The sequence below is a fragment of the Xiphophorus maculatus genome, chromosome 14 (genome assembly GCF_002775205.1).
Source record: "Xiphophorus maculatus strain JP 163 A chromosome 14, X_maculatus-5.0-male, whole genome shotgun sequence".
Lineage (NCBI taxonomy): Eukaryota > Metazoa > Chordata > Actinopteri > Cyprinodontiformes > Poeciliidae > Xiphophorus > Xiphophorus maculatus.
The window spans coordinates 20,491,525-20,519,448 of NC_036456.1; the positions used below are offsets into that span (position 1 = coordinate 20,491,525).

General features: G+C 36.8%; 1 protein-coding gene across 1 annotated transcript; it reads right to left on the bottom strand.

Annotated features, from left to right (window-relative positions):
• Positions 1 to 1,850: 1,850 nt before the first annotated feature.
• On the bottom strand, positions 1,851 to 27,924 carry LOC111611096 (O-acetyl-ADP-ribose deacetylase 1-like). Its single transcript, XM_023346725.1, has 4 exons — positions 27,738 to 27,924; positions 27,542 to 27,600; positions 2,096 to 2,208; positions 1,851 to 1,989 (listed from the first exon to the last, which is right to left on the bottom strand). The coding sequence occupies exons 1-4, from the start codon at positions 27,922 to 27,924 to the stop codon at positions 1,851 to 1,853; spliced, it is 498 nt and encodes a 165-aa protein (XP_023202493.1).

Genomic DNA, 27,924 nt, shown 5'->3' on the forward strand with positions numbered 1-27,924 from the left:
TATTTTAATTTATTAAGTGCTCTATCATTTGCGTGTGCTGAAAAACAACAATGTAAAACAAACTAAACTTTGACTTTTTTTCTCCTTAAAGGGAAATTGTGTCCTACAGAACGAACAAACATCAGTTGTTCCTGTTCATCCAGGGGCTGCAGAACAAGAGAAGAACAGATCCACTAGTGATGGATGATTAGGATCTGTGTTCACTGTGATATTATTCACCAACAATAATGTAGCTTATTAGTACGTTGTTACATAAAACCCTAAAGATGAAATGTTCACTCCCAACTGTTGTGACCTGCATCTAATAACACAACTATTTTACCGCTTGTACTCTGTGTTTTTCTTTCTTGTTAAAACTCTGACATGATAAACAAATGTGTTTTTTTTGTTTGTTTGTTTGTTTTTTTTTTGTATTTTTGCGGAGGATCGGTTGATGCGCTCTGATTGTGTATTAATGTGACTTTTACTACGAAACTTTATGGAGTTCCATTTGTGCCCGGTAATAGAGGATTAAATTCTATCTTGGTAGAATTATATTTCTACATTTCCAATTATTTACTATCATTTGTAATAAAGTGATGCCAACACCACGGATTCAACAGTGAGGAGTTTGTTCTAGTCATCTTAAAGATGGAAAGAGTCAATGTTGTGCTGATTCTGAGTAACTGAATGTTTAACTGAATGACTTTTTATTCATTTCAGAGTTCAATCAGCGAGGTTATTCATTTTGTGATGGTCCTAGTCTAAGAAAGAAAGAAACAAGAAAGAAAGCAGCAAATGTACATGTTGGTTCCCCTGAAAATACAAATAAATTAAGTCATTGTAGGGTTAAAGTAATTTGAAGAGGGAGAAGCGTATAAACAAGTCAAGTCAATGACGAGTCAATGACATGATGCTTTCTGCATTTTTTAACTCGGTTAACTTAACGTTTTGTTTTTTTACTGACTTTAATACATTTAAATCGCTGCGTTGTTTGATAAGTAGAATGGAAATGACTTTTTTGTAAATGGTCTTGTAAATTAGCGTTTTATAAATCAACTGAATTGAATTAAGAAATTTGACCATCGGATTGGACTGAAGAGAAATGATGAGCAATGTTTTATGGGTGGATGAAAGCAAAGATTGGTATTTTTAATTTTTAATTTTTTTGTAACATCAAAAGTTCATCTTGAAGCAAAACTAAGAAATGTTTTAAAAATTTCAAATTGCATTTTCCTCCATACCGTTGCCTGGTGTTTTAACAGGTACAGGTTGTCAAAAACCATGATCTTAAATTTTATTTACAAAGATATAAGTCCTAATATTCTGTACAACATAATTCACAGGTTACAAATACTAAAAAAGTCAAGCATCAGAATCACTATAAACTCATGACAAAAAAAAACTTGTGACAACAACCTTGCTCCTGAATATAGGAAAATAAAGCTAGAGAAGCAAACTCTTTCACAATTTAGATTTACAGATTCACAGGAAAAGCTACGTTTTCAACAACTATATAGATTTAGAAAAACAAAAAAACAAATTTTAGGCATAACTATTGTATTTTACCTGCCTCAGGTGATTTGTTGGATCATTTTGTGTAGCATGATTTAGTAGTAAGATCATGTAGTATGATATTCACAGAGTGCAACATCAGTGTTTACAATAAGTTTTGTATCTTTAATGGCAAGAAACATCATTTTTACATCAGTGGGATGTTGAAAGTCTTGTATCTAAACATCTTATGGGGAGGTTTTTATTGTTTCCTTATTTATTGTTTCCTTAAAACCGTTTAAGGAGTGTTGATTTCATCCAAAATTTTAAGGGATTATAAAGGATTTAAAGCTAAAAAAAACCCCAATGAAAATGTGCTACATGGCATGCATTTGAAGCTTTGACCCAACACAGGGCAGGCTGTACACTGTGATGGAGATATTTGTCTCTTTAAAGATCTGTTCCAGGATCTTTGACACCTTTGACCACTGCAGCTGGTCCAGGCCACAGCCAATTCTGAGGGAGGAGATACGAGACAAGCAAATTGATTAATTATTCCCAATAAAGAAGAAGATTTAAGGGTATTTATTATAGTCATTTATTCACAGTAGTTTCTACAAACCGAGGTATTGATATCCTATTGACACCATTTTCTAAGCAGTGAGATTTCATGTCTTCCAGACTCTGTCTTAGGTTGACATACGTGGGTTTCTGGCTGGCTTTTGTCTTTGTGATCTGAGACACATAATAGGAAAGATACAGTTACCAGATTAAACTAGAAAAACAAAATTTCTGAAGAAATTTAGCCGGGGCCTGCCAAGGCGCGCCCGTCTGGTTTGTGCCCGGCGTTGTCACGCTACAAATTGGCATCGACGCTAAAGGATGCTGCAATGTAATCAAGTTCAGATTTCTTTAGCCGAAATCTCTTTGCTTCCTTGTCTTTCGTTAGGCGATGAAATACGTTCATGTTTGGTTCGGTTCAGTTCTACTCTAGTGGGCAGACTGTACCGCAGCTGCTGCGCTACAGATATTTCTCCGCTGATTTTCAGTAAAACTCTACAACGGAGAACCTGGAGGTTCTGGTTCGGATGAACAAAATAAACCCAGATATTTTATGTTTTATTATTAGAAATTATTGATAGGCCAAGCATAATGAAAAAAAACTCAGATCATGAAGTTATTTTATGTAATTCAAACAAAAATTATAATTTACATCATACCAAGGTAATATTATGTAGTTCTGCTGTTTTTCACTGTCGGCACAAGACGGCAGCTGAGAGTATCTGTATCCGAAGCAACTGATTCAGTGAAGTAGCTTAATATGCTAGTTCCGGTTATTTGTGGCAATTTCTGCAAGTCACAATAGCTCTAGGTTGAGGTAAAACAAAATTGCCTTATTTCAGCTGATCAGATTGATGTTAACAGAGATTTTGTAGCCTAACAGGTTTCACGAAAGCCAGTTAGCAAATTGCTAACATGTGAACAAATTGTGGTTCCATCAAGCTAGCAGCTACGCTATCAGAGCCACAACAAAATATCCCACAGCAGTCAAACTTTTAAAATCGATCACATTTCTTAAAGAACACATTACATTTAACAACTGTAAGCAGTTCTAATAATACTTACCTTAACCAAGCAGTCGGAAGCAGAAAGCTCTTCTTCTTTTTGTTTTTAATGGCGGTTGGCAAGCAACTTAATGGTGTGCATTACCGCCACCTACTGGTATGGAGTGTGGATCAGGGCGCAACTTAAAAAAAAAAAAACACTAAATCCTTTCTATCAGTTTAGTTTTCTTAAGAAATTTTATGAAATAACATAAATATTCATGGGGCGTGCTGTGGTGGCGCAGGGGGTTAGCACGCCCCACGTTTCAGTTAACCGCTCCCCAATCTAAAGTCTTACATATAATCCTGTTACCTTCAAAAATGTAATAACCGCTTTATTTATTTTGTGTTTAATTAATATCTTATTAAGTTTAAATGTCTCTATATCATATTTCCTAATTTATTGTACTTGCTTTATATTTTCCACAATTAATTATTACATGTTCTACTGTTTCCATATCCATACCACACTCACATCTACCTGTTGGATGTTTACCAATCAAATTTAAAGTTTTGTTTAATCCAGTATATCCAAGGCACAATCTTTTTTTTTTTCATACTTGCTCTTTTCGCTTTTCAGACTTACAATACTTCATTTGAGCCAGCTGGGGGAGACAATTCTCTGTTTTAGCCAGTAGGGTATTAGGGCGTTTGTAGGAGTTTTCCCATTGAATTATAATGGGGTTTTTTTCGTAGTTTTTTGCGAATTATGTCGCCATGTTCATCCCGAATCCCACCAAAAGTAATAGCTGGAATGGCGTGAATTTTCTGCAGGTTTTGATACCTCTTTTGTAGGTGTGCACGCAGCGGTATGAGCCGCATTAACGGTTACGGATGAAAAATAAAGAATTATAATAATAACTAGAAAATTTCGGAAGAAATTTAGCCGGGGCCTGCCAAGGCGCGCCCGTCGGGCATGGGCCCGGCGTCGTCGCGCCACAAATCGGCGTCGACGCCAAAGGACGCCGCGACGTGATCAGTGGCACGCGGAGAACCGCAAGAACGTTAAGCGAGGCGGACGTGCACCGTTCGGTACGATTTAAAATGTTGTCAAGGCTTTTATTTTGGAAGTTTTGTTAACCTTCATTTCAAAGGGCCAAACTAATCCCATGCGTAATAGTCCTTGGGTTAAAATAGTTATATAATGCTCAAAACACAAGTAGCTGATGTAAAAATATTCAAGGCTTTTATTTTGAAATTTTCAGTATGCTTCATTTCAAAGGGCCAAACTAATACCACGTGTAACAGTGCTTTGGATGAAAAAGTCAAATAAAGCCAAAAAGAGCAATTACGTCATGTAAAATTATTCAAGGCTTTTATTTTGAAATTTTCAGTATGCTTCATTTCAAAGGGCCAAACTAATACCACGTGTAACAGTGCTTTGGATGAAAAAGTCAAATAAAGCCAAAAAGAGCAATTACCTGATGTAAAAATATTCAAGGCTTTTATTTTGAAATTATTATTATGCTCCATTTTAAAGTTCCAAACTAATCCCATGTGTAACAGTGCTTTGGATGAAAAAGTCATATAAAGCCAAAAACAGCAATTACCTGATGTAAAAATATTCAAGGCTTTTATTTTGAAATTTTCAGTATGCTTCATTTCAAAGTTCCAAAGTAATCCCATGTGTAACAGTGCTTTGGATGAAAACGTCAAATAAAGCCAAAAACAGCAATTACCTGATGTAAAAATATTCAAGGCTTTTATTTTGAAATTATTATTATGCTCCATTTTAAAGTTCCGAACTAATCCCATGTGTAACATTGCTTTGGATGAAAAAGTCATATACGGCCAAAAAGAGCAATTACTTCATGTAAAATATTCAAGGCTTTTATTTTGAAATTTTCAGTATGCTTCATTTTAAAGTTCTGAACTAATACCACGTGTAAGAGTGCTTTGGATGAAAAAGTCAAATAAAGCCAAAAAGAGCAATTACGTCATGTAAAAATATTCAAGGCTTTTATTTTGAAACTTTTGTTAAGCTTCATTTCAAAGGGCCAAACTAATACCACGTGTAACAGTGCTTTGGATGAAAAAGTCAAATAAAGCCAAAAAGAGCAATTACATGATGTAAAAATATTCAAGGCTTTAATTTTGAAATTTTTGTTAATATTCATTTCAAAGGGCCAAACTAATACCATGTGTAACAGTGCTTTGGATGAAAAAGTCAAATAAAGCCAAAAAGAGCAATTACGTCATGTAAAAATATTCAAGGCTTTTATTTTGAAATTTGCAGGATGCTTCATTTCAAAGGGCCAAACTAATCCCATGCGTAATAGTCCTTCGGTTAAAATAGTTATATAATGCTCAAAACACAAGTAGCTGATGTAAAAATATTCAAGGCTTTTATTTTGAAATTTTTGTTAAGCTTCATTTTAAAGGGCCAAACTAATACCATGTGTAACAGTGCTTTGGATGAAAAAGTCAAATAAAGCCAAAAAAGAGCAATTACGTCATGTAAAAATATTCAGGGCTTTTATTGTGAAATTTTCAATATGCTTAATTTTAAAGTGTAAAACTAATCCCATGTGTAACAGTTACTGAGTTAAATCAGTTATATACAGCCCATAGCAGCAATTAGTTCTAAAGGCCAGTTCAGTCCTGATCTGTTTCAACTGAGGATAGATAGAACTACAACGATGCGTATTCGTAGTCCTAACCAGCAGCCAATAGCCTCTTGAGTTCCGTTGCTATGGCAAATAATGGTCTCAGCAGGTGTGAGCTCTGAGCTGTGAGCTCTCAAACACACAAGTGTGTTTGAGCAAACACACTTTACTGAAAAAAAGCATTGGAAACAAATCCTTCTTGTTCGGGAACCGTAATACATATTCGAAAAGCGTTTTAAGCGTATGACAGTTCAATGTGTCTTCTGCGATAGTCCCGAGATTCATATCTGTACCTCACTCAGAGCATTTACAGTGATGAGAGAAAGAAATGTTGTGCCCAGATATGAACCGAGGTCGGCTGTCACTCTAATATGAGCAAAAATGAGAAACTTTGGGTCGCTTAGAGGCAAATTGTGGACAAACCATAACTGGTATCGACGAGCCGTCTTCACTTTCGAAGAGATCACAGACGTATCTACAAAATGAAATTTGAATGGCATTTCTAGGTGAATTTGTGACGACACAGCAAATCCTCAAAAATAGGGTATTTCTAGGATTTTTCCCATTGAGTTATAATGGGGTTTTTTTCGTAGTTTTTTGCGAATTATGTCGCCATGTTAATCCCGAATCCCACCAAAAGTAATAGCTGGAATGGCGTGAATTTTCTGCACGTTTTGATACCTCTTTTGTAGGTGTGCACGCAGCGGTATGAGCCGCATTAACGGTTACGGATGAAAAATAAAGAATAAAAAATTTCGGAAGAAATTTAGACGGGGCCTGCCAAGGCGCGGCCGTGGGGTTCGGGCCCGGCGTCGTCGCGCCACAAATCGGCGTCGACGCCAAAGAACGCCGCGACGTAAGCAGTGGCACGCGGAGAACCGCAAGAACGTTAAGCGAGGCGGACGTGCACCGTTCGGTACGATTTAAAATGTTGTCAAGGCTTTTATTTTGGAAGTTTTGTTAAACTTCATTTCAAAGGGCCAAACTAATCCCATGCGTAATAGTCCTTGGGTTAAAATAGTTATATAATGCTCAAAACACAAGTAGCTGATGTAAAAATATTCAAGGCTTTTATTTTGAAATTTTCAGTATGCTTCATTTCAAAGGGCCAAACTAATACCACGTGTAACAGTGCTTTGGATGAAAAAGTCAAATAAAGCCAAAAAGAGCAATTACGTCATGTAAAATTATTCAAGGCTTTTATTTTGAAATTTTCAGAATGCTTCATTTCAAAGGGCCAAACTAATACCACGTGTAACAGTGCTTTGGATGAAAAAGTCAAATAAAGTCAAAAAGAGCAATGACCTGATGTAAAAATATTCAAGGCTTTTATTTTGAAATTATTATTATGCTCCATTTTAAAGTTCCAAACTAATCCCATGTGTAACAGTGCTTTGGATGAAAAAGTCATATAAAGCCAAAAACAGCAATTACCTGATGTAAAAATATTCAAGGCTTTTATTTTGAAATTATTATTATGCTCCATTTTAAAGTTCCAAACTAACCCCATGTGTAACAGTGCTTTGGATGAAAACGTCAAATAAAGCCAAAAACAGCAATTACCTGATGTAAAAATATTCAAGGCTTTTATTTTGAAATTATTATTCTCCATTTTAAAGTTCCAAACTAATCCCATGTGTAACATTGCTTTGGATGAAAAAGTCATATACGGCCAAAAAAAGCAATTACCTGATGTAAAAATATTCAAGGCTTTTATTTTGAAATTATTATTATTCTCCATTTTAAAGTTCCAAAGTAATCCCATGTGTAACAGTGCTTCGGATGAAAACGTCAAATAAAGCCAAAAACAGCAATTACCTGATGTAAAAATATTCAAGGCTTTTATTTTGAAATTATTATTATGCTCCATTTTAAAGTTCCAAACTAATCCCATGTGTAACAGTTACTGAGTTAAATGAGTTATATACAGCCCATAGCAGCAGTAGTTCTAAAGGCCAGTTCTCAGTCCTGATCTGTTTCAACTGAGGATAGATAGAACTACAGTGATGCGTATTCGTAGTCCAAATCAGCAGCCAATAGCCTCTTGAGTTCCGTTGCTATGGCAAATAATGGTCTCAGCAGGTGTGAGCTCTGAGCTGTGAGCTCTCAAACACACAAGTGTGTTTGAGCAAACACACTTTACTGAAAAAAAGCATTGGAAACAAATCCTTCTTGTTCGGGAACCGTAATACATATTCGAAAAGCGTTTCGAGCGTATGACAGTTCAATGTGTCTTCTGCGATAGTCCCGAGATTCATATCTGTACCTCACTCAGAGCATTTACAGCGATGAGAGAAAGAAATGTTGTGCCCAGATATGAACCGAGATGGGCTGTCACTCTAATTTGAAGAAAAATGAGAAACTTTGGGTCGCTTAGAGGCAAATTGTGGACAAACCGTAACTGGTATCGACGAGCCGTCTTCACTTTCGAAGAGATCACAGACGTATCTACAAAATGAAATTTGAATGGCATTTCTAGGTGAATTTGTGACGACACAGCAAATCCTCAAAAATAGGGTATTTCTAGGATTTTTCCCATTGAGTTATAATGGGGTTTTTTTCGTAGTTTTTTGCGAATTATGTCGCCACGTTAAGCCCAAATCCCACCAGAAGTAATAGCTCCAATGGCGTGAATTTTCTGCACGTTTTGATACCTCATTTGTAGGTGTGCACCCAGCGGTACGAGCCGCATTAACGGTTACGGAAGAAAAATAAAGAATTATAACTAGAAAATTTCGGAAGAAATTTAGCCGGGGCCTGCCAAGGCGCGCCCGTGGGGTTTTGGGCCCGGCGTCGTCGCGCCACAAATCGGCGTCGACGCCAAAGGACGCCGCGACGTGATCAGTGGCACGCGGAGAACCGCAAGAACGTTAAGTGAGGCGGACGTGCACCGTTCGGTACGATTTAAAATTTTCTCGAGGCTTTTATTTTGGAAGTTTTGTTAAACTTCATTTCAAAGGGCCAAACTAATCCCATGCGTAATAGTCCTTGGGTTAAAATAGTTATATAATGCTGAAAACAGCAATTACATGATGTAAAAATATTCAAGGCTTTTATTTTGAAATTATTATTATGCTCCATTTCAAAGTTCCAAACTAATCCCATGTGTAACAGTGCTTTGGATGAAAAAGTCATATACGGCCAAAAAGAGCAATTACATGATGTAAAAATATTCAAGGCTTTTATTTTGAAATTTTCAGTATGCTTCATTTCAGAGGGCCAAACTATTCCATTGTGTAACAGTGCTTTGGATAAAAATGTCACATAAAGCCAAAAACCGCAATTACATGATGTAAAAATATTCAAGGCTTTTATTTTGAAATTATTATTATGCTCCATTTTAAAGTTCCGAACGAATCCCATGTGTAACAGTGCTTTGGATGAAAAAGTCATACAAAGCCAAAAAGAGCAATGACCTGATGTAAAAATATTCAAGGTTTTTATTTTGAAATTATTATTATGCTTAATTTTAAAGTTCCGAACTAATCACATGTGTAACAGTGCTTTGGATGAAAAAGTCATACAAAGACAGAAACAGCAATTGCATGATGTAAAAATATTCAAGGCTTTTATTTTGAAATTATTATTATGCTCCATTTTAAAGTTCCGAACTAATACCACGTGTAACATTGCTTTGGATGAAAAAGTCACATAAAGCCAAAAACAGCAATTACCTGATGTAACAACATTCAAGGCTTTTATTTTGAAATTATTATTATGCTCCATTTTAAAGTTCCGAACTAATCCCATGTGTAACATTGCTTTGGATGAAAAAGTCATATACGGCCAAAAAGAGCAATTACTTCATGTAAAATATTCAAGGCTTTTATTTTGAAATTTTCAGTATGCTTCATTTTAAAGTTCTGAACTAATACCACGTGTAAGAGTGCTTTGGATGAAAAAGTCAAATAAAGCCAAAAAGAGCAATTACGTCATGTAAAAATATTCAAGGCTTTTATTTTGAAATTTTTGTTAAGCTTCATTTTAAAGGGCCAAACTAATACCACGTGTAACAGTGCTTTGGATGAAAAAGTCACATAAAGCCAAAAACAGCAATTACCTGATGTAAAAATATTCAAGGCTTTCATTTTGAAATTATTATTATGCTCCATTTTAAAGTTCCGAACTAATCCCATGTGTAACATTGCTTCGGATGAAAAAGTCATATACGGCCAAAAAGAGCAATTACGTCATGTAAAATATTCAAGGCTTTTATTTTGAAATTATTATTCTCCATTTTAAAGTTCCAAAGTAATCCCATGTGTAACATTGCTTTGGATGAAAAAGTCATATACGGCCAAAAAAAGCAATTACCTGATGTAAAAATATTCAAGGCTTTTATTTTGAAATTATTATTATTCTCCATTTTAAAGTTCCAAAGTAATCCCATGTGTAACAGTGCTTTGGATGAAAACGTCAAATAAAGCCAAAAACAGCAATTACCTGATGTAAAACTATTCAAGGCTTTTATTTTGAAATTATTATTATGCTCCATTTTAAAGTTCCAAACTAATCCCATGTGTAACAGTTACTGAGTTAAATCAGTTATATACAGCCCATAGCAGCAGTAGTTCTAAAGGCCAGTTCTCAGTCCTGATCTGTTTCAACTGAGGATAGATAGAACTACAGTGATGCGTATTCGTAGTCCTAACCAGCAGCCAATAGCCTCTTGAGTTCCGTTGCTATGGCAAATAATGGTCTCAGCAGGTGTGAGCTCTGAGCTGTGAGCTCTCAAACACACAAGTGTGTTTGAGCAAACACACTTTACTGAAAAAAAGCATTGGAAACAAATCCTTCTTGTTCGGGAACCGTAATACATATTCGAAAAGCGTTTCGAGCGTATGACAGTTCAATGTGTCTTCTGCGATAGTCCCGAGATTCATATCTGTACCTCACTCAGAGCATTTACAGCGATGAGAGAAAGAAATGTTGTGCCCAGATATGAACCGAGATGGGCTGTCACTGTAATTTCAGCAAAAATGAGAAAGTTTGGGTCGCTTAGAGGCAAATTGTGGACAAACCGTAACTGGTATCGACGAGCCGTCTTCACTTTCGAAGAGATCACAGACGTATCTACAAAATGAAATTTGAATGGCATTTCTAGGTGAATTTGTGACGACACAGCAAATCCTCAAAAATAGGGTATTTCTAGGATTTTTCCCATTGAGTTATAATGGGGTTTTTTTCGTAGTTTTTTGCGAATTATGTCGCCACGTTAAGCCCAAATCCCACCAAAAATAATAGCTCCAATGGCGTGAATTTTCTGCACGTTTTGATACCTCATTTGTAGGTGTGCACCCAGCGGTATGAGCCGCATTAACGGTTACGGAAGAAAAATAAAGTTCTACTAGAAAATTTCGGAAGAAATTTAGCCGGGGCCTGCCAAGGCGCGCCCGTGGGGTTCGGGCCCGGCGTCGTCACGCCACAAATCGGCATCGACGCTAAAGAACGCCGCGACGTAATCAATGGCACGCGGAGAACCGCAAGAACGTTAAGCGAGGCGGACGTGCACCATTCAGTACGATTTAAAATTTTTGTCAAGGCTTTTATTTTGGAAGTTTTGTTAAACTTCATTTTAAAGTTCCGAACTAATCCCATGTGTAACAGTGCTTTGGATGAAAAAGTCATACAAAGCCAAAAACAGCAATTGCATGATGTAAAAATATTCAAGGCTTTTATTTTGAAATTTTCAGTATGCTCCATTTTAAAGTTCTGAACGAATCCCATGTGTAACAGTGCTTTGGATAAAAAAGTCACATAAAGCCAAAAAGCGCAATTACCTGATGTAAAAATATGCAAGGCTTTTATTTTGAAATTATTATTATGCTCCATTTTAAAGTTCCGAACTAATCCCATGTGTAACAGTGCTTTGGATGAAAAAGTCACATAAAGCCAAAAAGCGCAATTACCTGATGTAAAAATATTCAAGGCTTTTATTTTGAAATTTTCAGTATGCTTCATTTCAGAGGGCCAAACTATTCCATTGTGTAACAGTGCTTTGGATAAAAAAGTCACATAAAGCCAAAAAGCGCAATTACCTGATGTAAAAATATTCAAGGCTTTTATTTTGAAATTATTATTATGCTCCATTTTAAAGTTCCGAACTAATCCCATGTGTAACATTGCTTTGGATGAAAAAGTCATATACGGCCAATAAGAGCAATTACGTCATGTAAAATATTCAAGGCTTTTATTTTGAAATTATTATTATGCTCCATTTTAAAGTTCCAAACTAATCCCATGTGTAACATTGCTTTGGATGAAAAAGTCATATACGGCCAAAAAGAGCAATTACGTCATGTAAAATATTCAAGGCTTTTATTTTGAAATTTTCAGTATGCTTAATTTTAAAGTTCCAAACTAATCCCATGTGTAACAGTTACTGAGTTCAATCAGTTATATACAGCCCATAGCAGCAGGTAGTTCTAAAGGCCAGTTCTCAGTCCTGATCTGTTTCAACTGAGGATAGATAGAACTACAGCGATGCGTATCTGTAGTCCAAATCAGCAGCCAATAGCCTCTTGAGTTCCGTTGCTATGGTAAATAATGGTCTCAGCAGGTGTGAGCTCTGAGCGCTGAGCTCTCAAACACACAATTGTGTGTTTGAGCAAACACATTTTACTGACAAAAAAGCATTGGAAACAAATCCTTCTTGTTCGGGAACCGTAATACATATTCGAAAAGCGTTTGCAGCGTATGACAGTTCAATGTGTCTTCTGCGATAGTCCCGAGATTCATATCTGTACCTCACTCAGAACATTTACAGCGATGAGAGAAAGAAATGTTGTGCCCAGATCTGAAATTCTATTCAAATACATGGGAGAGAGCCTCAGACAGCCTCAGAAAATCCTGTCGCATGACTTTGCTCTGAAGCACCGTGACAGAAAACCGTACGGTCTAGATAAATTTCGAAAACATTTTACCGGAGCAGACAGGCGTATCAATGTCAGGACCGATTTTGATACTAATCGTGCGATATTTGTGGGCGTGATGGCGATTTCAAAAATGATTTGGGTTGAAAAAGTTGTCTTCATCTCTCACTCTAAGCAGCCAGAAACGCACTCTAACTTGAGCAAAAATGAGAAACTTTGGGTCGCTTAGAGGCAAATTGTGGACAAACCGTAACTGGTATCGACGAGCCGTCTTCACTTTCGAAGAGATCACAGACGTATCTACAAAATGAAATTTGAATGGCATTTCTAGGTGAATTTGTGACGACACAGCAAATCCTCAAAAATAGGGTATTTCTAGGATTTTTCCCATTGAGTTATAATGGGGTTTTTTTCGCAGTTTTTTGCGAATTATGTCGCCACGTTAAGCCCAAATCCCACCAAAAATAATAGCTCCAATGGCGTGAATTTTCTGCACGTTTTGATACCTCATTTGTAGGTGTGCACCCAGCGGTACGAGCCGCATTAACGGTTACGGAAGAAAAATAAAGAATTATAATAATATTAAAGAGACGCTTGTTGGGTGTAGAGTAATAGGTTCCTGCCATTGCTTTGCATGGCAGGCCCCAATAATATTAAAGAGACGCTTGTTGGGTGTAGAGTAATAGGTTCCTGCCATTGCTTTGCATGGCAGGCCCCAACTAGAAAATTTCGGAAGAAATTTAGCCGGGGCCTGCCAAGGCGCGCCCGTCGGGCATGGGCCCGGCGTCGTCACGCTACAAATCGGCGTCGACGCCAAAGAACGCCGCGACGTAAGCAGTGGCACGCGGAGAACCGCAAGAACGTTAAGCGAGGCGGACGTGCACCGTTCGGTACGATTTAAAATGTTGTCAAGGCTTTTATTTTGGAAGTTTTGTTAAACTTCATTTCAAAGGGCCAAACTAATCCCATGCGTAATAGTCCTTGGGTTGAAATAGTTATATAATGCTCAAAACACAAGTAGCTGATGTAAAAATATTCAAGGCTTTTATTTTGAAATTTTCAGTATGCTTCATTTCAAAGGGCCAAACTAATACCACGTGTAACAGTGCTTTGGATGAAAAAGTCAAATAAAGCCAAAAAGAGCAATTACGTCATGTAAAATTATTCAAGGCTTTTATTTTGAAATTTTCAGAATGCTTCATTTCAAAGGGCCAAACTAATACCACGTGTAACAGTGCTTTGGATGAAAAAGTCAAATAAAGCCAAAAAGAGCAATTACCTGATGTAAAAATATTCAAGGCTTTTATTTTGAAATTATTATTATGCTCCATTTTAAAGTTCCGAACTAATCCCATGTGTAACATTGCTTTCGATGAAAAAGTCATATACGGCCAAAAAGAGCAATTACGTCATGTAAAATATTCAAGGCTTTTATTTTGAAATTTTCAGTATGCTTAATTTTAAAGTTCCAAACTAATCCCATGTGTAACAGTGCTTTGGATGAAAACGTCAAATAAAGCCAAAAACAGCAATTACCTGATGTAAAAATATTCAAGGCTTTTATTTTGAAATTATTATTATGCTCCATTTTAAAGTTCCGAACTAATCCCATGTGTAACAGTGCTTTGGATGAAAAAGTGAAATAAAGCCAAAAAGAGCAATTACCTGATGTAAAAATATTCAAGGCTTTTATTTTGAAATTATTATTATGCTCCATTTTAAAGTTCCAAACTAATCCCATGTGTAACATTGCTTTGGATGAAAAAGTCATATACGGCCAAAAAAAGCAATTACCTGATGTAAAAATATTCAAGGCTTTTATTTTGAAATTATTATTATGCTCCATTTTAAAGTTCCGAACTAATCCCATGTGTAACAGTGCTTTGGATGAAAAAGTGAAATAAAGCCAAAAAGAGCAATTACCTGATGTAAAAATATTCAAGGCTTTTATTTTGAAATTATTATTATGCTCCATTTTAAAGTTCCAAACTAATCCCATGTGTAACAGTGCTTTGGATGAAAAAGTCATATAAAGCCAAAAACAGCAATTACCTGATGTAAAAATATTCAAGGCTTTTATTTTGAAATTATTATTATTCTCCATTTTAAAGTTCCAAAGTAATCCCATGTGTAACAGTGCTTTGGATGAAAACGTCAAATAAAGCCAAAAACAGCAATTACCTGATGTAAAAATATTCAAGGCTTTTATTTTGAAATTATTATTCTCCATTTTAAAGTTCCAAACTAATCCCATGTGTAACATTGCTTTGGATGAAAAAGTCATATACGGCCAAAAAAAGCAATTACCTGATGTAAAAATATTCAAGGCTTTTATTTTGAAATTATTATTATTCTCCATTTTAAAGTTCCAAAGTAATCCCATGTGTAACAGTGCTTTGGATGAAAACGTCAAATAAAGCCAAAAACAGCAATTACCTGATGTAAAACTATTCAAGGCTTTTATTTTGAAATTATTATTATGCTCCATTTTAAAGTTCCAAACTAATCCCATGTGTAACAGTTACTGAGTTAAATCAGTTATATACAGCCCATAGCAGCAGTAGTTCTAAAGGCCAGTTCTCAGTCCTGATCTGTTTCAACTGAGGATAGATAGAACTACAGTGATGCGTATTCGTAGTCCAAATCAGCAGCCAATAGCCTCTTGAGTTCCGTTGCTATGGCAAATAATGGTCTCAGCAGGTGTGAGCTCTGAGCTGTGAGCTCTCAAACACACAAGTGTGTTTGAGCAAACACACTTTACTGAAAAAAAGCATTGGAAACAAATCCTTCTTGTTCGGGAACCGTAATACATATTCGAAAAGCGTTTCGAGCGTATGACAGTTCAATGTGTCTTCTGCGATAGTCCCCAGATTCATATCTGTACCTCACTCAGAGCATTTACAGTGATGAGAGAAAGAAATGTTGTGCCCAGATCTGAACCGAGATCGGCTGTCACTGTAATTTCAGCAAAAATGAGAAACTTTGGGTCGCTTAGAGGCAAATTGTGGACAAACCATAACTGGTATCGACGAGCCGTCTTCACTTTCGAAGAGATCACAGACGTATCTACAAAATGAAATTTGAATGGCATTTCTAGGTGAATTTGTGACGACACAGCAAATCCTCAAAAATAGGGTATTTCTAGGATTTTTCCCATTGAGTTATAATGGGGTTTTTTTCGTAGTTTTTTGCGAATTATGTCGCCACGTTTACCCCAAATCCCACCACAAGTAATAGCTCCAAAGGCGTGAATTTTCTGCACGTTTTGATACCTCATTTGTAGGTGTGCACCCAGCGGTATGAGCCGCATTAACGGTTACGGAAGAAAAATAAAGAAGTATAATAATAAAGAGACGCTTGTTGGGTGTAGAGTAATAGGTTCCTGCCATTGCTTTGCATGGCAGGCCCCAACTAGAAAATTTCGGAAGAAATTTAGCCGGGGCCTGCCGAGGCGCGCCCGGGGGGCATGGGCCCGGCGTCGTCACGCCAGAAATCGGCGTCGACGCCAAAGGACGCCGCGACGCGATCAGCGGCACGCGGAGAACCGCAAGAACGTCGAGCGAGGCGGACGCGCACCGTTCGGTACGATTTAAAATGTTGTCGAGGCTTTTATTTTGGAAGTTTTGTTAAACTTCATTTCAAAGGGCCAAACTAATCCCATGCGTAATAGTCCTTGGGTTAAAATAGTTATATAATGCTCAAAACGCAAGTAGCTGATGTAAAAATATTCAAGGCTTTTATTTTGAAATTTTCAGTATGCTTCATTTTAAAGTTCTGAACTAATACCACGTGTAAGAGTGCTTTGGATGAAAAAGTCAAATAAAGCCAAAAAGAGCAATTACGTCATGTAAAAATCTTCAAGGCTTTTATTTTGAAATTTTCAGTATGCTTCATTTCAAAGGGACAAACTAATTCCATGTGTAACAGTGCTTCGGATGAAAACGTCAAATAAAGCCAAAAACAGCAATTACCTGATGTAAAAATATTCAAGGCTTTTATTTTGAAATTATTATTATGCTCCATTTTAAAGTTCCAAACTAATCCCATGTGTAACAGTTACTGAGTTAAATGAGTTATATACAGCCCATAGCAGCAGTAGTTCTAAAGGCCAGTTCTCAGTCCTGATCTGTTTCAACTGAGGATAGATAGAACTACAGTGATGCGTATTCGTAGTCCAAATCAGCAGCCAATAGCCTCTTGAGTTCCGTTGCTATGGCAAATAATGGTCTCAGCAGGTGTGAGCTCTGAGCTGTGAGCTCTCAAACACACAAGTGTGTTTGAGCAAACACACTTTACTGAAAAAAAGCATTGGAAACAAATCCTTCTTGTTCGGGAACCGTAATACATATTCGAAAAGCGTTTCGAGCGTATGACAGTTCAATGTGTCTTCTGCGATAGTCCCGAGATTCATATCTGTACCTCACTCAGAGCATTTACAGCGATGAGAGAAAGAAATGTTGTGCCCAGATATGAACCGAGATGGGCTGTCACTCTAATTTGAAGAAAAATGAGAAACTTTGGGTCGCTTAGAGGCAAATTGTGGACAAACCGTAACTGGTATCGACGAGCCGTCTTCACTTTCGAAGAGATCACAGACGTATCTACAAAATGAAATTTGAATGGCATTTCTAGGTGAATTTGTGACGACACAGCAAATCCTCAAAAATAGGGTATTTCTAGGATTTTTCCCATTGAGTTATAATGGGGTTTTTTTCGTAGTTTTTTGCGAATTATGTCGCCACGTTAAGCCCAAATCCCACCAGAAGTAATAGCTCCAATGGCGTGAATTTTCTGCACGTTTTGATACCTCATTTGTAGGTGTGCACCCAGCGGTACGAGCCGCATTAACGGTTACGGAAGAAAAATAAAGAATTATAACTAGAAAATTTCGGAAGAAATTTAGCCGGGGCCTGCCAAGGCGCGCCCGTGGGGTTTTGGGCCCGGCGTCGTCGCGCCACAAATCGGCGTCGACGCCAAAGGACGCCGCGACGTGATCAGTGGCACGCGGAGAACCGCAAGAACGTTAAGTGAGGCGGACGTGCACCGTTCGGTACGATTTAAAATTTTCTCGAGGCTTTTATTTTGGAAGTTTTGTTAAACTTCATTTCAAAGGGCCAAACTAATCCCATGCGTAATAGTCCTTGGGTTAAAATAGTTATATAATGCTGAAAACAGCAATTACATGATGTAAAAATATTCAAGGCTTTTATTTTGAAATTATTATTATGCTCCATTTCAAAGTTCCAAACTAATCCCATGTGTAACAGTGCTTTGGATGAAAAAGTCATATACGGCCAAAAAGAGCAATTACATGATGTAAAAATATTCAAGGCTTTTATTTTGAAATTTTCAGTATGCTTCATTTCAGAGGGCCAAACTATTCCATTGTGTAACAGTGCTTTGGATAAAAATGTCACATAAAGCCAAAAACCGCAATTACATGATGTAAAAATATTCAAGGCTTTTATTTTGAAATTATTATTATGCTCCATTTTAAAGTTCCGAACGAATCCCATGTGTAACAGTGCTTTGGATGAAAAAGTCATACAAAGCCAAAAAGAGCAATGACCTGATGTAAAAATATTCAAGGTTTTTATTTTGAAATTATTATTATGCTTAATTTTAAAGTTCCGAACTAATCACATGTGTAACAGTGCTTTGGATGAAAAAGTCATACAAAGACAGAAACAGCAATTGCATGATGTAAAAATATTCAAGGCTTTTATTTTGAAATTATTATTATGCTCCATTTTAAAGTTCCGAACTAATACCACGTGTAACATTGCTTTGGATGAAAAAGTCACATAAAGCCAAAAACAGCAATTACCTGATGTAACAACATTCAAGGCTTTTATTTTGAAATTATTATTATGCTCCATTTTAAAGTTCCGAACTAATCCCATGTGTAACATTGCTTTGGATGAAAAAGTCATATACGGCCAAAAAGAGCAATTACTTCATGTAAAATATTCAAGGCTTTTATTTTGAAATTTTCAGTATGCTTCATTTTAAAGTTCTGAACTAATACCACGTGTAAGAGTGCTTTGGATGAAAAAGTCAAATAAAGCCAAAAAGAGCAATTACGTCATGTAAAAATATTCAAGGCTTTTATTTTGAAATTTTTGTTAAGCTTCATTTTAAAGGGCCAAACTAATACCACGTGTAACAGTGCTTTGGATGAAAAAGTCACATAAAGCCAAAAACAGCAATTACCTGATGTAAAAATATTCAAGGCTTTCATTTTGAAATTATTATTATGCTCCATTTTAAAGTTCCGAACTAATCCCATGTGTAACATTGCTTCGGATGAAAAAGTCATATACGGCCAAAAAGAGCAATTACGTCATGTAAAATATTCAAGGCTTTTATTTTGAAATTATTATTCTCCATTTTAAAGTTCCAAAGTAATCCCATGTGTAACATTGCTTTGGATGAAAAAGTCATATACGGCCAAAAAAAGCAATTACCTGATGTAAAAATATTCAAGGCTTTTATTTTGAAATTATTATTATTCTCCATTTTAAAGTTCCAAAGTAATCCCATGTGTAACAGTGCTTTGGATGAAAACGTCAAATAAAGCCAAAAACAGCAATTACCTGATGTAAAACTATTCAAGGCTTTTATTTTGAAATTATTATTATGCTCCATTTTAAAGTTCCAAACTAATCCCATGTGTAACAGTTACTGAGTTAAATCAGTTATATACAGCCCATAGCAGCAGTAGTTCTAAAGGCCAGTTCTCAGTCCTGATCTGTTTCAACTGAGGATAGATAGAACTACAGTGATGCGTATTCGTAGTCCTAACCAGCAGCCAATAGCCTCTTGAGTTCCGTTGCTATGGCAAATAATGGTCTCAGCAGGTGTGAGCTCTGAGCTGTGAGCTCTCAAACACACAAGTGTGTTTGAGCAAACACACTTTACTGAAAAAAAGCATTGGAAACAAATCCTTCTTGTTCGGGAACCGTAATACATATTCGAAAAGCGTTTCGAGCGTATGACAGTTCAATGTGTCTTCTGCGATAGTCCCGAGATTCATATCTGTACCTCACTCAGAGCATTTACAGCGATGAGAGAAAGAAATGTTGTGCCCAGATATGAACCGAGATGGGCTGTCACTGTAATTTCAGCAAAAATGAGAAAGTTTGGGTCGCTTAGAGGCAAATTGTGGACAAACCGTAACTGGTATCGACGAGCCGTCTTCACTTTCGAAGAGATCACAGACGTATCTACAAAATGAAATTTGAATGGCATTTCTAGGTGAATTTGTGACGACACAGCAAATCCTCAAAAATAGGGTATTTCTAGGATTTTTCCCATTGAGTTATAATGGGGTTTTTTTCGTAGTTTTTTGCGAATTATGTCGCCACGTTAAGCCCAAATCCCACCAAAAATAATAGCTCCAATGGCGTGAATTTTCTGCACGTTTTGATACCTCATTTGTAGGTGTGCACCCAGCGGTATGAGCCGCATTAACGGTTACGGAAGAAAAATAAAGTTCTACTAGAAAATTTCGGAAGAAATTTAGCCGGGGCCTGCCAAGGCGCGCCCGTGGGGTTCGGGCCCGGCGTCGTCACGCCACAAATCGGCATCGACGCTAAAGAACGCCGCGACGTAATCAATGGCACGCGGAGAACCGCAAGAACGTTAAGCGAGGCGGACGTGCACCATTCAGTACGATTTAAAATTTTTGTCAAGGCTTTTATTTTGGAAGTTTTGTTAAACTTCATTTTAAAGTTCCGAACTAATCCCATGTGTAACAGTGCTTTGGATGAAAAAGTCATACAAAGCCAAAAACAGCAATTGCATGATGTAAAAATATTCAAGGCTTTTATTTTGAAATTTTCAGTATGCTCCATTTTAAAGTTCTGAACGAATCCCATGTGTAACAGTGCTTTGGATAAAAAAGTCACATAAAGCCAAAAAGCGCAATTACCTGATGTAAAAATATGCAAGGCTTTTATTTTGAAATTATTATTATGCTCCATTTTAAAGTTCCGAACTAATCCCATGTGTAACAGTGCTTTGGATGAAAAAGTCACATAAAGCCAAAAAGCGCAATTACCTGATGTAAAAATATTCAAGGCTTTTATTTTGAAATTTTCAGTATGCTTCATTTCAGAGGGCCAAACTATTCCATTGTGTAACAGTGCTTTGGATAAAAAAGTCACATAAAGCCAAAAAGCGCAATTACCTGATGTAAAAATATTCAAGGCTTTTATTTTGAAATTATTATTATGCTCCATTTTAAAGTTCCGAACTAATCCCATGTGTAACATTGCTTTGGATGAAAAAGTCATATACGGCCAATAAGAGCAATTACGTCATGTAAAATATTCAAGGCTTTTATTTTGAAATTATTATTATGCTCCATTTTAAAGTTCCAAACTAATCCCATGTGTAACATTGCTTTGGATGAAAAAGTCATATACGGCCAAAAAGAGCAATTACGTCATGTAAAATATTCAAGGCTTTTATTTTGAAATTTTCAGTATGCTTAATTTTAAAGTTCCAAACTAATCCCATGTGTAACAGTTACTGAGTTCAATCAGTTATATACAGCCCATAGCAGCAGGTAGTTCTAAAGGCCAGTTCTCAGTCCTGATCTGTTTCAACTGAGGATAGATAGAACTACAGCGATGCGTATCTGTAGTCCAAATCAGCAGCCAATAGCCTCTTGAGTTCCGTTGCTATGGTAAATAATGGTCTCAGCAGGTGTGAGCTCTGAGCGCTGAGCTCTCAAACACACAATTGTGTGTTTGAGCAAACACATTTTACTGACAAAAAAGCATTGGAAACAAATCCTTCTTGTTCGGGAACCGTAATACATATTCGAAAAGCGTTTGCAGCGTATGACAGTTCAATGTGTCTTCTGCGATAGTCCCGAGATTCATATCTGTACCTCACTCAGAACATTTACAGCGATGAGAGAAAGAAATGTTGTGCCCAGATCTGAAATTCTATTCAAATACATGGGAGAGAGCCTCAGACAGCCTCAGAAAATCCTGTCGCATGACTTTGCTCTGAAGCACCGTGACAGAAAACCGTACGGTCTAGATAAATTTCGAAAACATTTTACCGGAGCAGACAGGCGTATCAATGTCAGGACCGATTTTGATACTAATCGTGCGATATTTGTGGGCGTGATGGCGATTTCAAAAATGATTTGGGTTGAAAAAGTTGTCTTCATCTCTCACTCTAAGCAGCCAGAAACGCACTCTAACTTGAGCAAAAATGAGAAAGTTTGGGTCGCTTAGAGGCAAATTGTGGACAAACCGTAACTGGTATCGACGAGCCGTCTTCACTTTCGAAGAGATCACAGACGTATCTACAAAATGAAATTTGAATGGCATTTCTAGGTGAATTTGTGACGACACAGCAAATCCTCAAAAATAGGGTATTTCTAGGATTTTTCCCATTGAGTTATAATGGGGTTTTTTTCGCAGTTTTTTGCGAATTATGTCGCCACGTTAAGCCCAAATCCCACCAAAAATAATAGCTCCAATGGCGTGAATTTTCTGCACGTTTTGATACCTCATTTGTAGGTGTGCACCCAGCGGTACGAGCCGCATTAACGGTTACGGAAGAAAAATAAAGAATTATAATAATATTAAAGAGACGCTTGTTGGGTGTAGAGTAATAGGTTCCTGCCATTGCTTTGCATGGCAGGCCCCAATAATATTAAAGAGACGCTTGTTGGGTGTAGAGTAATAGGTTCCTGCCATTGCTTTGCATGGCAGGCCCCAACTAGAAAATTTCGGAAGAAATTTAGCCGGGGCCTGCCAAGGCGCGCCCGTCGGGCATGGGCCCGGCGTCGTCACGCTACAAATCGGCGTCGACGCCAAAGAACGCCGCGACGTAAGCAGTGGCACGCGGAGAACCGCAAGAACGTTAAGCGAGGCGGACGTGCACCGTTCGGTACGATTTAAAATGTTGTCAAGGCTTTTATTTTGGAAGTTTTGTTAAACTTCATTTCAAAGGGCCAAACTAATCCCATGCGTAATAGTCCTTGGGTTGAAATAGTTATATAATGCTCAAAACACAAGTAGCTGATGTAAAAATATTCAAGGCTTTTATTTTGAAATTTTCAGTATGCTTCATTTCAAAGGGCCAAACTAATACCACGTGTAACAGTGCTTTGGATGAAAAAGTCAAATAAAGCCAAAAAGAGCAATTACGTCATGTAAAATTATTCAAGGCTTTTATTTTGAAATTTTCAGAATGCTTCATTTCAAAGGGCCAAACTAATACCACGTGTAACAGTGCTTTGGATGAAAAAGTCAAATAAAGCCAAAAAGAGCAATTACCTGATGTAAAAATATTCAAGGCTTTTATTTTGAAATTATTATTATGCTCCATTTTAAAGTTCCGAACTAATCCCATGTGTAACATTGCTTTCGATGAAAAAGTCATATACGGCCAAAAAGAGCAATTACGTCATGTAAAATATTCAAGGCTTTTATTTTGAAATTTTCAGTATGCTTAATTTTAAAGTTCCAAACTAATCCCATGTGTAACAGTGCTTTGGATGAAAACGTCAAATAAAGCCAAAAACAGCAATTACCTGATGTAAAAATATTCAAGGCTTTTATTTTGAAATTATTATTATGCTCCATTTTAAAGTTCCGAACTAATCCCATGTGTAACAGTGCTTTGGATGAAAAAGTGAAATAAAGCCAAAAAGAGCAATTACCTGATGTAAAAATATTCAAGGCTTTTATTTTGAAATTATTATTATGCTCCATTTTAAAGTTCCAAACTAATCCCATGTGTAACATTGCTTTGGATGAAAAAGTCATATACGGCCAAAAAAAGCAATTACCTGATGTAAAAATATTCAAGGCTTTTATTTTGAAATTATTATTATGCTCCATTTTAAAGTTCCGAACTAATCCCATGTGTAACAGTGCTTTGGATGAAAAAGTGAAATAAAGCCAAAAAGAGCAATTACCTGATGTAAAAATATTCAAGGCTTTTATTTTGAAATTATTATTATGCTCCATTTTAAAGTTCCAAACTAATCCCATGTGTAACAGTGCTTTGGATGAAAAAGTCATATAAAGCCAAAAACAGCAATTACCTGATGTAAAAATATTCAAGGCTTTTATTTTGAAATTATTATTATTCTCCATTTTAAAGTTCCAAAGTAATCCCATGTGTAACAGTGCTTTGGATGAAAACGTCAAATAAAGCCAAAAACAGCAATTACCTGATGTAAAAATATTCAAGGCTTTTATTTTGAAATTATTATTCTCCATTTTAAAGTTCCAAACTAATCCCATGTGTAACATTGCTTTGGATGAAAAAGTCATATACGGCCAAAAAAAGCAATTACCTGATGTAAAAATATTCAAGGCTTTTATTTTGAAATTATTATTATTCTCCATTTTAAAGTTCCAAAGTAATCCCATGTGTAACAGTGCTTTGGATGAAAACGTCAAATAAAGCCAAAAACAGCAATTACCTGATGTAAAACTATTCAAGGCTTTTATTTTGAAATTATTATTATGCTCCATTTTAAAGTTCCAAACTAATCCCATGTGTAACAGTTACTGAGTTAAATCAGTTATATACAGCCCATAGCAGCAGTAGTTCTAAAGGCCAGTTCTCAGTCCTGATCTGTTTCAACTGAGGATAGATAGAACTACAGTGATGCGTATTCGTAGTCCAAATCAGCAGCCAATAGCCTCTTGAGTTCCGTTGCTATGGCAAATAATGGTCTCAGCAGGTGTGAGCTCTGAGCTGTGAGCTCTCAAACACACAAGTGTGTTTGAGCAAACACACTTTACTGAAAAAAAGCATTGGAAACAAATCCTTCTTGTTCGGGAACCGTAATACATATTCGAAAAGCGTTTCGAGCGTATGACAGTTCAATGTGTCTTCTGCGATAGTCCCCAGATTCATATCTGTACCTCACTCAGAGCATTTACAGTGATGAGAGAAAGAAATGTTGTGCCCAGATCTGAACCGAGATCGGCTGTCACTGTAATTTCAGCAAAAATGAGAAACTTTGGGTCGCTTAGAGGCAAATTGTGGACAAACCATAACTGGTATCGACGAGCCGTCTTCACTTTCGAAGAGATCACAGACGTATCTACAAAATGAAATTTGAATGGCATTTCTAGGTGAATTTGTGACGACACAGCAAATCCTCAAAAATAGGGTATTTCTAGGATTTTTCCCATTGAGTTATAATGGGGTTTTTTTCGTAGTTTTTTGCGAATTATGTCGCCACGTTTACCCCAAATCCCACCACAAGTAATAGCTCCAAAGGCGTGAATTTTCTGCACGTTTTGATACCTCATTTGTAGGTGTGCACCCAGCGGTATGAGCCGCATTAACGGTTACGGAAGAAAAATAAAGAAGTATAATAATAAAGAGACGCTTGTTGGGTGTAGAGTAATAGGTTCCTGCCATTGCTTTGCATGGCAGGCCCCAACTAGAAAATTTCGGAAGAAATTTAGCCGGGGCCTGCCGAGGCGCGCCCGGGGGGCATGGGCCCGGCGTCGTCACGCCAGAAATCGGCGTCGACGCCAAAGGACGCCGCGACGCGATCAGCGGCACGCGGAGAACCGCAAGAACGTCGAGCGAGGCGGACGCGCACCGTTCGGTACGATTTAAAATGTTGTCGAGGCTTTTATTTTGGAAGTTTTGTTAAACTTCATTTCAAAGGGCCAAACTAATCCCATGCGTAATAGTCCTTGGGTTAAAATAGTTATATAATGCTCAAAACGCAAGTAGCTGATGTAAAAATATTCAAGGCTTTTATTTTGAAATTTTCAGTATGCTTCATTTTAAAGTTCTGAACTAATACCACGTGTAAGAGTGCTTTGGATGAAAAAGTCAAATAAAGCCAAAAAGAGCAATTACGTCATGTAAAAATCTTCAAGGCTTTTATTTTGAAATTTTCAGTATGCTTCATTTCAAAGGGACAAACTAATTCCATGTGTAACAGTGCTTTGGATGAAAAAGTCAAATAAAGCCAAAAAGAGCAATTACGTCATGTAAAAATATTCAAGGCTTTTATTTTGAAATTTTCAGTATGCTTCATTTTAAAGTTCCGAACTAATACCACGTGTAACAGTGCTTTGGATGAAAAAGTCAAATAAAGCCAAAAAGAGCAATTACGTCATGTAAAAATATTCAAGGCTTTTATTTTGACATTTTCAGTATGCTTCATTTCAAAGGGCCAAACTAATACCATGTGTAACAGTGCTTTGGATGAAAAAGTCACATAAAGCCAAAAACAGCAATTACCTGATTTAAAAATATTCAAGGCTTTTATTTTGAAATTTTCATTACGCTTCATTTTAAAGTTCTGAACTAATACCATGTGTAACAGTGCTTTGGATGAAAAAGTCAAATAAAGCCAAAAAAGAGCAATTACATGATGTAAAAATATTCAAGGCTTTTATTTTGAAATTTTCAGTATGCTTCATTTCAATGGGCCAACCTAATCCCATGAATAACAGTCATTGGATAAAATCAGTTATATAATGCTCAAAACACAAGTAGTTGATGTAACAATATTCAAGGCTTTTAATTTGAAATTATTATTATGCTCCATTTTAAAGTTCCGAACTAATCCCATGTGTAACAGTGCTTTGGATGAAAAAGTCATATACGGCCAAAAAGAGCAATTACATGATGTAAAAATATTCAAGGCTTTTATTTTGAAATTTTCAGTATGCTTCATTTTAAAGGGCCAAACTAATCCCATGTGTAATAGTCATTGGGTTAAATCAGTTATATAATGCTCAAAACAAAAGTAGTTGATGTAAAAATATTCAAGGCTTTTATTTTGAAATTATTATTATGCTCCATTTGAAAGTTCCGAACTAATCCCATGTGTAACAGTGCTTTGGATGAAAAAGTCATATACGGCCAAAAAGAGCAATTACGTCATGTAAAATATTCAAGGCTTTTATTTTGAAATTTTCAGTATGCTTAATTTTAAAGTTCCAAACTAATCCCATGTGTAACAGTTACTGAGTTAAATCAGTTATATACAGCCCATAGCAGTTCTAAAGGCCAGTTCAGTCCTCCTCTGTTTCAACTGAGTATTCCACTATAGATAGAACTACAGTGATGCGTATTCGTAGTCCTAACCAGCAGCCAATAGCCTCTTGAGATCCGTTGCTATGGCAAATAATGGTCTCAGCAGGTGTGAGCTCTGAGCTCTGAGCGCTCAAACACACAAGTGTGTTTGAGCAAACACACTTTACTGAAAAAAAGCATTGGAAACAAATCCTTCTTGTTCGGGAACCGTAATACATATTCGAAAAGCGTTTTAAGCGTATGACAGTTCAATGTGTCTTCTGCGATAGTCCCGAGATTCATATCTGTACCTCACTCAGAGCATTTACAGTGATGAGAGAAAGAAATGTTGTGCCCAGATATGAACCGAGGTCTGCTGTCACTCTAATTTGAAGAAAAATGAGAAACTTTGGGTCGCTTAGAGGCAAATTGTGGACAAACCGTAACTGGTATCGACGAGCCGTCTTCACTTTCGAAGAGATCACAGACGTATCTACAAAATGAAATTTGAATGGCATTTCTAGGTGAATTTGTGACGACACAGAAAATCCTCAAAAATAGGGTAAAATAGGGTATTTCTAGGATTTTTCCCATTGACTTATAATGGGATTTTTTTCGTAGTTTTTTGCGAATTATGTCGCCACGTTAAGCCCAAATCCCACCAAAAGTAATAGCAATCATGGCGTGAATTTTCTGCACGTTTTGATACCTCATTTGTAGGTGTGCACCCAGCGGTATGAGCCGCATTAACGGTTACGGAAGAAAAATAAATAAAGAGACACTTCTCTCCGACAATAGTAATAGGTTCCTGCCATTTGCATGGCAGGCCCCAATAATAATAAAGAAACTTTTCTTGGGAGAATAGCAATAGGTTCCTGCCATTGCTTTGCATGGCAGGCCCCAATAATGAAACAGGTTTTGGTCCTATGCAGTATAATTGTGGTATATTTACCAGATAGTAGATGAAACGTTGATCATGTGTCAGGACAGCACACAGCCCTGGAAGCTTCTCTATTAGGACATACAAAAAAAAAATACAAAACAGGATATGATTTAGCACTTGCTGTTGAAATCAGACATTTGAATGAACTGTAAAAACATAAAACATTTTTTCCAAAACAAAGACTTTAGTAACTAGTCTGACTCACTCTGCTTCTTTAACTCTGAGACTCGACCAAACTTCTTCTTGAACATCACCGCTATGCCTGCTCCCATGCGACAGTCTTCACTGATGCAGTGGGCCAAGGATTCATCGCATGGACAGGAGAACAAATCTCCGGTGACATACTTTAATGTCCAGTTGGTTGATTGATAGAGTTCCTCAGTTTTGCCCAT